This window comes from Amaranthus tricolor, chromosome 10 (assembly GCF_026212465.1).
Source record: "Amaranthus tricolor cultivar Red isolate AtriRed21 chromosome 10, ASM2621246v1, whole genome shotgun sequence".
Lineage (NCBI taxonomy): Eukaryota > Viridiplantae > Streptophyta > Magnoliopsida > Caryophyllales > Amaranthaceae > Amaranthus > Amaranthus tricolor.
In genome coordinates this window covers 1,208,452-1,220,662 of record NC_080056.1, presented here as the reverse complement: position 1 = coordinate 1,220,662, position 12,211 = coordinate 1,208,452, and the positions used below count along the sequence as shown (strand labels likewise).

At 29.1% G+C, this 12,211-nt stretch overlaps 1 protein-coding gene across 1 annotated transcript; it reads left to right on the top strand.

Annotated features, from left to right (window-relative positions):
- The first annotated feature begins 2,370 nt into the window (after positions 1–2,370).
- LOC130826103 (tubulin beta-5 chain-like) lies at positions 2,371–6,129 on the top strand. Its single transcript, XM_057691642.1, has 4 exons — positions 2,371–2,529; positions 3,869–4,267; positions 4,363–4,632; positions 5,102–6,129. Exons 2-4 carry the CDS (start codon positions 3,874–3,876, stop codon positions 5,779–5,781), a joined length of 1,344 nt encoding a protein of 447 aa, XP_057547625.1. The 5' UTR covers positions 2,371–2,529; positions 3,869–3,873; the 3' UTR covers positions 5,782–6,129.
- Positions 6,130–12,211: the final 6,082 nt, after the last annotated feature.

The window sequence follows — 12,211 nt, the reverse complement described above, 5'->3', positions numbered from 1 at the left end:
TAATTATTTTCTTAAATATCAAGTCAATCATTAAAAGTTTCCATGTCAATAGTAGAAAAAATGCGGAAAAATTTTTAATGAGAACGTGACACGTGTCTCAAGTTCTTTTTTCATTAGTATATTTTATTGATTATTGATTGTAAGAACATTAACAAAAAGTTGTATTATTCATGGTAATTTTTCCTTTTATTTATTTATATGCTTTTGACTATTGTGGTTTTATATGAAGACTCATCTATGCATCTTTCTCGAATCGAGGGATGTTTTGGCTGCACTCTCTTTTTTGGGTATGAGTGCCGCCATCCTTTCCTTCTCAGACCTTTATTATTTTATGAGCGGGATACACTGGGTAAATGATGATGAATTGTGTCGTATAACACAAAGGAAAAGTAGCCAAGTTAGTTTGGCACATATAAAGATAAATGTTAGACTCATTTTATATAAATCTTCTAAATTGACATAGAGAAATAATAGTCGAGTTAGTGTAGCAAGATTGATCACTTGTATTCAATAGGTAGGTAGAGGTTAAAAGATCGGCCATCAAGGAACTTTGTCATTGTACACATAAGTCTATCTAGAAGTATTAGATTATTAATAGCAGTACTATTATATAATTACTTCGTTTTAAATTAGTTGTCATGTTTTATTTTGGATCTAGTTGTTATAGAAGTACAATGAAGTTGCATTGTTTTTATTGGCGCGACAATTAAGTAATTTAGATCGGACTTGAGTTAATGTGTTAAAGAAAGGCGGTTTTTCATAGTTGTAACTAAAAAAATATCAAGTGTTAGTTAATTCCGTTAGAGAAAAGTTCAGATTTATAAGTGGAAAATGATTTTATAGCTAACTCATGAATCATTATAGTAGTATTAAGCTAATAGTCGATTACTAACACTTGATTAAAGTGACTGATTTTATTAACTGGTTTGACTAGTTGATTTTAAATACATTATTAGGAGCAACTTGTTTAAAAGTATTTCAACCAGCTAATTTATCGATCAAGTAATTTTTTATTTGTGTCGAAATAAACTAAAATTGTCTATCAAACACCCCAAAGCCCTTTCTAAATATACCATTCCTCAATATTTTCTATAAGTATATGGGGTCAAAATATCAAAAAAAAGAAAAAAATAACATTATTATTAGAAAGTGGGATAAATATATTATAGTTGAAATAAATAAATGAATCGAACGTGTGGATAAGATTTAAAGAATAAGTGAATCATGATATATATATATATATATATATATATATATATATATATATATATATATATATATATATATATATATATATATATATATATATATATATATATATATATTACAAATCTTATTAAACAAACCAAAAAACTTAATGGATGGATAAAGTAAAAAAAATCATTAATTAAATGAAATTCCACGGAAACAGTGGTTACCAAATTGTTTGACTAAAGAAGAAATCTCATAGATAATATTATTATATATGCTCTCTCCATCTTCTAAAATTATTTGACATTTTTATAAAATAAAATTTTAGCAAAATAAAAGAAACTGACTGAATAAAATAATGTGATATTCTATTAGAAACGAGAATTTGCTCATCTTAAAAAAATGGTTAGACACATACCACAAGTCTATATTCTACAAACATTAAAAAATCATAAAATTATTGAATTTTAACGATATTAAATTTGTCTCCAAAATATACTCCATCTATCACCTTTAACATGCATTACAATGCTACTTGTCATTTTAATTTCTCGTAATAATTCTATACTTAAATCTTTTTAGCAATACTTAAATATACTCCCTTCTTGGGGAACATGTATAATTTATTCGCATTTTTCAGGAAAAAGAAAACTCCCTATCTGAATCCTGCCTTGAGTGGAATATTGGGAATGTTCTTTACCTTTATCTTTTTTACCCCATGCCCAAACTTATTTTTTCTTCCCCAAACTTATTTTCTCTTTCCATTTTAAGCAAAGTCGTCTTGAAAGTTTTGAGGGCCATGTACAAAATTTTTATTTTACGTTTTATTTATAGTAAATGTATTGATTCTATTACTTAACTTAACATATTTTTTCTTTTGATTAACTTTTTAATATATGAGAAAAAGTGAGAGTCCTCTACGATCAATAACCTCGCGCACCACGCCCTTAAACACCCCTATAATTTTAAGTATTACTTCTATTATCCACTTAATTTGACTCAAAAAAAAATTCTACTAAAGTTTATTTATATTACAACAGGTGCGATATAAAAGGAGGACATAGAATAAATTGAATTTCAAATTTTATTACCCATAATTATGGAAAATCACTGTGGACTCAAAAGCAACAGTTGATTATATTTTCATCGAACGGTATCTATTGATTAAAACGGAGGGAAAATATATCAGCCGTACGATCTAATCCCATCTCATTTATAAACCTCGACAAAGAGTTGATTATTTTCATACCGGTTGCCACTTACCACCCTCTTTTTGCTTACTCTTTTTCTTTCTTCTCAGTCCACTTCGTCTTCAGTTACCGACTTACAGCCTTACAGGTATCGATCTACATTTTCATTTGTTTTTTAGGTTCCCATTTCATATAGAATTTTGATGTTGTTTCTAAATTGGTGTCGATTTTGTTTGTTGATTCTGAGTTTGATTTGATTTGTTTTGGCATTGATTTCTGTAACTTCTGCATAATTATGGAGGATTTTGTACTGAATTGTGATTTGAAGTGATTGTTCATCGGTTATTTGTTGTTTGAAGTTTAGGCAATTGATTTATAGTGGTATTTGATTGGTAATGGTGATGAAGTACAGTGCAATTATGATTTCCCTTAGATCTGCTGATTTGTTTGTATTTTATCTTTACTTGATTTGACAATATGAAATTATTTTTGCGTTAGATCTATTTTAATTGAGTTGAGAATTCACATTTTTGAAAATCAAGTTTTGCTGGAGGAGCTCGTGTAAGCAAATTTTGTAGTGTTTGGTTTTTTGAGTTGATCTTAGTGAAGTTGTTCGATCTTGATCAGTAGGTTTTGATTGAATCTTCGAGTTCTGCTGATAACCGTAAGTTTGCCTGCATTCGTTGACGTTTGTCTATGGTTGAATTTGTTTACGCTTTAGATCTATACGATTTTTCTTTCATTTTGTTGTCAAATTGCTTTATGTGAAACTATGATGAAGGAGATGCAAAATTTGGCTTCTAATAAGCTCATTGTTAGTGAAACTTCACAGTACATAAACTTGATAAGAATAACTTTTATGCCTGTCTAAATACAATGATTTATGTCGGTGTGATTACTGATGTAGGATATTTTTGTATCGAATACGTAGATTACTGTCTAAATTCGTGCTAGTATAATCACTAGGACATCTTGTGTCAAATAGTTGTTAATTTAGCTGCTTATACTGTGTGCATACTGCATATGTGTCGGTTGATTAAGAGAAAAAGACGTGGGCATTAGTATCTTACTATAAATCATTTTACTGCCCAAATTTCTGTCAGTCTTGTTGATCGTAAATGAAGTTTGTATCTTATACTGTTTACCATGCCTAATGGATTTTAATTCGTTCTACTGTCTGTAGCGGTTGATTATAAGAAAATGATGTCTTCATCTAATGTCTACATTTGTGTTGGGTTGAGTAGTCGGATGCAATTTCTACATCTAATATACTATGCTTGTTTAAATGTGTTTATTTGGTAATTGATGTGAATCGCCTGGTAATGATATGACCATTTCCTGAATAAATATCCTCAAATGGACTGGTTTGGATAACTTATTTTGAATTTAGTTTATTTTTGTGATTAGTACATGTTTACATTAGTTTGCTTATAGGACAGTGGGAACTTCAAATAATCCAAATTCTAATGATTTGTGTTTTGATACAGGAAAAATGAGAGAAATCCTTCACATCCAAGGTGGTCAGTGTGGTAACCAGATTGGGTCTAAATTTTGGGAGGTTGTGTGTGACGAGCATGGTATTGACCCCACTGGAAGATATGTTGGTACATCAGACTTGCAATTGGAGCGTGTCAATGTCTACTATAATGAGGCTTCATGTGGAAGATTTGTTCCTCGTGCTGTGTTGATGGATCTTGAGCCGGGTACCATGGATGCTGTCAGAACCGGACCATATGGTCAAATCTTCCGCCCTGACAACTTTGTATTTGGACAATCAGGTGCTGGTAACAATTGGGCTAAGGGTCATTACACCGAAGGTGCAGAGCTTATTGACTCTGTTCTTGATGTTGTGAGGAAGGAAGCTGAAAACTGTGACTGCTTGCAAGGTAACTGATTTGTTGTCCTGGTTCACTTGGCCAAGATTCTTAGTTTATGAATTGTATGTTGGTTCCTTATGCTTTAACTTCTACTTACAATGCAGGATTTCAAGTGTGCCACTCTTTGGGTGGAGGAACCGGTTCTGGTATGGGTACCTTGTTGATCTCGAAGATTAGGGAGGAGTACCCTGACAGGATGATGCTTACTTTCTCAGTTTTCCCATCACCAAAGGTCTCAGACACAGTGGTTGAACCATACAACGCCACCCTTTCTGTTCATCAACTTGTTGAGAATGCAGATGAGTGTATGGTGTTGGACAATGAAGCACTTTATGACATTTGCTTCAGAACTCTCAAGCTTACCACACCTAGCTGTGAGTATTATTTTTCGTTTGATCTCGATTCCTTAATGGGGAAATTGTTGGTATTTATGTTCAATTGTGATTGTGCCGGGGCTGTTTCTTTGGTTAATTTAGTATAAGTGCACAATTCCTCTTCTTTTTTCAGTGATGATATAAGAATTATTGCGTATCCATGAATTTTACATATTGACTAATGTTGATGGGTTATGTTTGTAACTTTGTTTCTTTGACATTTTGCCACTGCCAAGTTTTTTAAGTTTTTGCCTTGCTACTTTTCAAATTTTATTTTTTTTTAATCAATTGGTTTTTTGCTTGTAGATTTCTAAAGTCACTTTCCATGTTGATTTTGTTTGCAACTTTAAAATGCAATCTTGATTAGTTTCATGGACTAATATGTCACTTGTAAATTGTAATGCTATATGTTGTGTTTGTGTGTAGTTTTAAGTTGATTTACTAATTTATTCATGTCATTTGGATGCAGTTGGCGATCTTAACCACTTGATCTCAGCCACCATGAGTGGTGTCACATGCTGTCTTCGATTCCCTGGTCAACTGAACTCTGACCTTCGCAAGCTTGCGGTTAACTTGATCCCCTTCCCCCGTCTCCACTTCTTCATGGTTGGGTTTGCCCCCTTGACCTCACGTGGATCCCAGCAGTATCGTGCCCTCACTGTCCCTGAACTCACCCAACAAATGTGGGATGCCAAGAACATGATGTGTGCTGCTGACCCTAGGCACGGAAGATACCTCACCGCCTCAGCCATGTTCCGAGGCAAGATGTCGACTAAGGAGGTAGATGAGCAAATGATAAACGTCCAGAACAAGAACTCATCCTACTTTGTTGAGTGGATCCCAAACAATGTGAAGTCCAGCGTCTGTGACATCCCACCTCGTGGTTTGACCATGGCCTCAACCTTCATCGGTAACTCTACTTCCATCCAAGAAATGTTCCGGAGGGTGAGTGAGCAGTTCACAGCTATGTTCAGGAGAAAGGCTTTCTTGCATTGGTACACTGGTGAAGGTATGGACGAGATGGAGTTCACCGAAGCTGAGAGCAACATGAACGATCTCGTATCTGAATACCAACAGTACCAGGACGCTACTGCTGACGATGATGAGGAGTACGATGAAGACATTGAATCAGATCCAGAAAATGTATAAAGAAAACTTTTAGCAAGTGATCTGCAGAAGCTTGGATAAAATGTGCAATGTCATTTAAAGTAATGTGTTTACATTTTGAATGCTTTGTGTGTATAATATGGCAAAAAGGGGCCGGTATACGAATGGATTAGGTGGAAAGTATTTGGTCATGTTAAGTCTAAAATAGCTTTGAGATTTCTGGTATGTTGTCATATTTTTTATATTACCATGGTTTGATGTTGCTATGTTGCATTTTTATATTTTTTGTCCCCAATAGATTTTAAGTTTTTAACATCTAAAACATTACTCTTTCGTTCAATTTGTTATAATTTTTTTTGGTTGCAATATTAACTTCAACTTTTAATGTCATATTGTATTAATCTACTTCACTTTTAAGATAATTTTCTTTTTAATTTGTTTATTTTATGTTGTTGTAATTTTTTTCAATGAAAATGTATATATTACTTTCTTTTATTTTCATTCACATTTTTCAACTCTTTCAATATTACAATTCAAATGATTTTATATTTTTATCGTTTCTTAATCTTGAACAATGTTCTTTTATTGCGATCTAATAAATGCCGAGGGTAAGCATAGAACTTGGAAGTACAAAGATTAAATAGGATAATCAATTAATCATTACTATAAAAGGTGGAAAATGGAGTCATTTCCAAAATTAAACAAAAAGAAAAGGCTAGAAGTATGCATTATATTTTACTCCCTTTTATACATCTTAAAATATTAATTATACAATTATTAATATATAAGTTAAAACATAGTCACGTGGAATCTTATTTAATTTATTTTAATGTAAAATTTATTAATATCAACTTTTTATAATTTTTAATTATGTATAATTAGATATATTAAAAATTAAATAGGTGCATTGGATATATTGCGTAAAATAAAAGACACTTAAAATGTATAATTAGAAGTATTTTTTTTTCGAAATAAAAATAATTTCGTACACATAAGAAATTGTCTTTAACTATCAAATCAAACTATTTTCTTTGTATACTTTTTAAAAACTTTTTTGTTGAGAAAAAACGACATAAAAGTTCCGAGAGAACGAATATGATGCATCAACTATGTCGACCAATCTAAGTCATAAGTTAGCTTAGTAAAGAACAAAAAATAGAAGAACCCTATTAATTGTGAAAATTTAAAATAAATAAGTAAAAATTATAAAAATTCAAATTAAGATAAAATTTTGAAATTATTTTTTAAGATAAGCAAATTTTTTTTTCAGATCTGAAGTTTGAAATCTTCACACTTAATAACAGCGAACAAAGGCAGAAGGTTTCAAAAAAGGCAAAGAGTCTGTTCGCTGTTACTAACAGCGAACAAAAGAAGCTGTTGTTTTTAGAATGTATCTAGCGAATAAAGACTGAAGGTCAAAAATAGTGCAAGTCCTTGTCCGCTGTTAGTAACATCGAACATACTCTTTGACTTTTTTTGACCTTCGGCCTTTGTTCACTGTTAGTAACAGCGAACAACTTCAAACCACAATTTTGAGAAAAAAATGCTTATTTTGAGAAATAGTTTCAAAATTTTACCAATATTCGAAATTTTTATATTTTTTTGCTTATTTGTTTTAAATTTTTGTTAATAGTGGTCTTCCTCCATTGGGCCCATTTAGACTACTCAAAGCCCAAAAATGGGGATTAAATGATGTTTAGACCACAAACCTTGTGAATTTCTGACCACTAATAATGTTTTTCTTAGATTTTTCTTATTCAATCATGAATTATATGAAAAAATTTTATTTGTTTTCATTTTCCAAGAGATATTGACATGGATAGTAGTATAGTATAGTATGAATAATGTTAGAAATGTCATAATTATGAACAATTACATGTTTACAAATTACAACTAACTAATTGCAATATACTCCTTCTGTTTTGAATGTTATTTTCAAATAGAATTTACGAACTTTATTGTTAAACTTTGACTATGATTTCTCATCGATTTATATGAAAAAATATATTCATGTGAGATCTTGATAAATTCGTCTCAATATATACTTTCTAAATATCAATTTTTTTAGAAGTTTTAAAAATTCACAATTAAAATTATTTGACTTTTAAGCTTACATTAAGATTTGTAAAAAAAGTAAATAGGAGGAAGAAATGAAAATTGTGGGAGTAATGTTGTAATTGTAACCTTCGTCTTTTGGGTGGAGGTACATCAAAATCAAAATTAATTATGATGTAATGGTAACCTTTTTCTTTTGGTTCAAATGGTTGGTAATGTTAGATAGAACCAAAACTTAAGTCATAATTAACTTGGTTGAAATATTAGTAGTTAGTACACATCTATGTTTTTTCAAATTAATGTATATAAAATATATCTCTTCCTTGATTTTATCAGTTTTACTAATGTTATTTTGTCCCTTTAATTAGCATCAAAGAAAAATAAATAAATAATGTATTTTTAAAAATGTGAATTTTTGATAATGAATGAAGAAAGATATTAAATTGTATTAATGAATGAAAGTTTTAGAGTTAATTCAATTTATCATTTATTTATAATTTTATATGACAAGATAAAATCCAAATGAAGGGAATTTAATGCAATTCATCATTCATAATTTTAATGCTAATAAGCACTTTTATATATATATATATATATATATATATATATATATATATATATATATATATATATATATATATATATATATATATATATATATTTATATATATATATGTATATATATACTAATAAACTCATTTTTAGTTTATTTTAAAATTTAAATTCAACACAATTAAGTAATTAACTATTTAGTAGTAGTATGATATATTAATGACTTAAGAATCGAATTTTATGTCAGGAAGAGTAATTACTATTTATTCAAGTAACACTCTTTGATTTTTATTTAGTTATTTTTTCTTCCATTTTACCGTGTAACAAAAAAAAAGTATGTATGTTCATGACTTGGTGGTCTAAGGAGTAGTGTTTGAAAATGAAGTGTGGAAATAAAGGTTTTTTCTTAGAGGTTGTTAGCCTCTTTTTTTGACTGTCACTACTATTGTCTATTGCTTCATTTGTTAATAACTACACTTGTAACTATTAACATTTATATGCAACTACAACTACTTTTATTAAATATTTATTTTTTTCTAGTTAAAAATAATTATGGATCTAAAAAATTAAAATGGAGTATTTCTTTTGAATGAAGTGAACGGTGGGCTCATTTATTAAGAATTAAAATCTGAACGAACAATGTCAATGATCCAAAACGGACCACTCACCACAAATAAAATACCAAATGGGGACTGTACTTTTTGAATACTAAGTGATCGCTAAATAGACGAAAAATAGACTGGGTAACGGTTTGGCGACGAACCCCTAGACTCGTCGCCGTTCTGGTGTACTATTAGATGTCCATCTTGCAATACGGTTAGCAACTTCATTACATTCTCTAAAACAAAAGGTGATCGAAGACATTTTAGATAAAATAATTTAATCTAATTAAGACTTAAAGTTTACAAATAATTTGCGATGAACTTATCTTTCACATTTTTCATCAATAATTTAATTCATTTTTTCATCAATAATTTAATTATTTTTTCATCTTATCCATGCATATCTTTTACTATTCTGTAAATTTCACCTTTTTTCACCCATTTAATTTATTTTTAAAATATTTTTTATATTTTTATCCTTGTTATAAAGAGTAGAGGACCCAAGCACATCACAATTTAAAATAAAATAAGTGAAGAAACAAAGAGCTCAATAAAGAATGTAGAATGATGTAAGTCTTGAATTGAGTTCCGGATAGATATGAGTAGTTGTGAGTTGTGACTATGAGTAGTAAAGTGGGCAGAAAAACAAAGAAAAAAAAAAAAAAAAAAAAAAAAAAAAAAAAAAAAGTAGAAAAGGAAGTGTTGATCTAGTTGTAGTTAATGTGTGTGGGGGTTAGTGGTTAGTACTTAGTACTTGTTTGGTGTTACCAACATTCATTGTATAGTCGCATTCTCTACCATTCACCTGCCGTCCAAGTTGCAACCCCACACAAAACCCAGAATTTAGGTTTGGATCAACTTAGATCGTTTGGATTTATTATAAAATAAATTATGTTAATCTTGACTATGTAGCATATAACACAAAATTATTGTGGCTGAGTTAATTTGTCCAAAAATGAATAATTATCTCATTTGATATTAGTATCTTAGATTCTTCCTTGTTTGTAGAATATTATTTTTGTTTCATTAATAATATAGAAATGTACACAAAAATGTTGAGTAAGGATTTTTTTTTTCATGGCAATATTTTTTATTTTGTCAAGGTAATTATTCATAATATAGAAATAAAACTTTTCAATATTCAGTGATAATTGGTAAATCTCAATTTAGATAGAACAAATTAAATTTAATCACAAAAAAGCAAATATCACTTAATTTTACTTGATATGAGAGAATCATGTCTTATCTAAGGGTCAGCAAATATCACTTCCTTAGACATTTCTTATGATACAATATTAGAATTAGTGAAGCTAAAAATTCAAAGTAAGAGGCCAAACAGTCAAAAGAATAATAAATAACAAAATTAATTATAGTTTGAATAATCCATGCAATAGCAAAGATATTTATTTGTATAAGCAAGGTTACCTTATAAAATAACAAATTATTACAAAATACAAATTTTGTAGCTTATAATAAGATTCAAACCACATATTTGAAGTTTATTTTTACTAATTTGACTTGTAAACTTTACTTGATTTTTTTATATATTTAATTTATAAATTTCATAAGAGTATCAGCAAATACAATAGACTTATAGACCACAAAATGAAGGTATTGGGCATCCCTTGGCCCCATTGTAGCTTTACCAATGCTAATCACTATAAAGGCTAAGAGAATAAATACTCTCTCTATCCTATCAAGATTAATCCTAGAAAATACTTTGTTCGACTCTATTTCCCCAAGCCCGGCTCGATCCGCAGGCTAAGTAATTTTGTTAGAAAATTATTGAACAACTCGTCTTGGACGAGACAACCTCATAATAGCATCGTCAATTTGAGCCAGTCTGATTTGCGCGTGCATCAACCTTATATGCTTTCTCTCGTTTTTTCTATTTTCTGGGCATTTTTCAATTTTATTTATAAAAGTATCAATTTTGACCTTAAAGGTATCAATTTCAACTTAAAGGTATCAATTTCAACTTAAAGTAAGCTTTAAACAGATCAATTAACATAAAAAAATTTCAATTTTGACCTATTTGTGATCAATTTTGACGTTAAACTGATCAATTTCTACCTAAATATTGTTATGTTTCACAATTTGAGAACAAAGTTAATAAAATGGTATTATTTTATCATTTTATGAATGAATTTTAAACAACAAATGAATGGTCAATAACACTATCAATAATAGTGTTAAAACATCGTACAATATAAGTACTTTTATTCAATGCAACATGATGGTTTTAATGGAACATAAGAGTACTTGTACTCTTTAATCATCGATTAATAATAGTAATATTATTCTTTTCTCAACATGTTTATATATATATATATATATTTTTAAATAGTTCAAATTGAATATGTTAATAGTTAAATTATGAAACATAAGTTGACAATTGATATTTTATGATCCAACTCAATTTTAAACGTATAAGCTTCAATTATCGTTTGCAAAATTAGTATTTCAATGTCTATAAAGATATTGTATAGGTTTTAGTTCAAACTGAATATGTTAATAGTGTTAACACTATTATTGATAGTTAATTGACCATTCATTTGTTGTTTGAAATTTATTCATAGAATGATAGAATAATATCATTTTATATAACTTCGTTTGAAAATTGTAAAACATAACTATATTTAAGTAGAAATTGATCAGTTTAACGTCATAATTGATCACTTATAGGTTCAAATTGAAAATTTTTACTTTAATTGATATGTTTAAGTACTTTACGTTGAAACTGACACTATTAAGGTTAAAATTAATACCTTAAAAGTCAAAATTAATTAATGTCCAAAAAATGGAAAAATAAGAAAAAATATATAATGTTATTACACGCGTAAATTGAGCGGATCCAGACATGTCGTCCAAGTTTCGGTGATTATAGGAGAAGGAGGCTTTTGAGTATTGGGAAGCGGGGTCCAACCAATTTAATTTAATTGTAAATCTGGACAATAATATCTGACTTTTGTAATGTGCACGTGCGGAAAATTAAAGGCACCAAGTGTCAATCATATGTGCCTTCTAATATTCAACTCTTTCTTTGTTTTACTTCAACTACTCTTTTTTTTATTATTTTTTTATTTTTTATTTTTTAATTTTTATTTTTTTACTGTTGTACTTGTATTTGCATACAGAGTATACTCAGTCTAATCAAATTTACCGTATATATTTGTGGAAAATCAACGAAAATAGATAAAAGAAAAAAAAAACAGTTAAAATATTGTATCAATGTCTTGATGAAAAACAAAGAAAATGTGTAG

Excerpts from the sequence above, each read along its gene's own strand:
- LOC130826103 (XM_057691642.1), top strand. The coding sequence starts at position 3,874 with ATGAGAGAAATCCTTCACATCCAAGGTGGTCAGTGTGGTAACCAGATT. Across the intron at positions 4,268-4,362 it reads AAACTGTGACTGCTTGCAAG|GATTTCAAGTGTGCCACTCT; the intron begins GTAACTGATTTG and ends CTTACAATGCAG. Across the intron at positions 4,633-5,101 it reads CAAGCTTACCACACCTAGCT|TTGGCGATCTTAACCACTTG; the intron begins GTGAGTATTATT and ends ATTTGGATGCAG.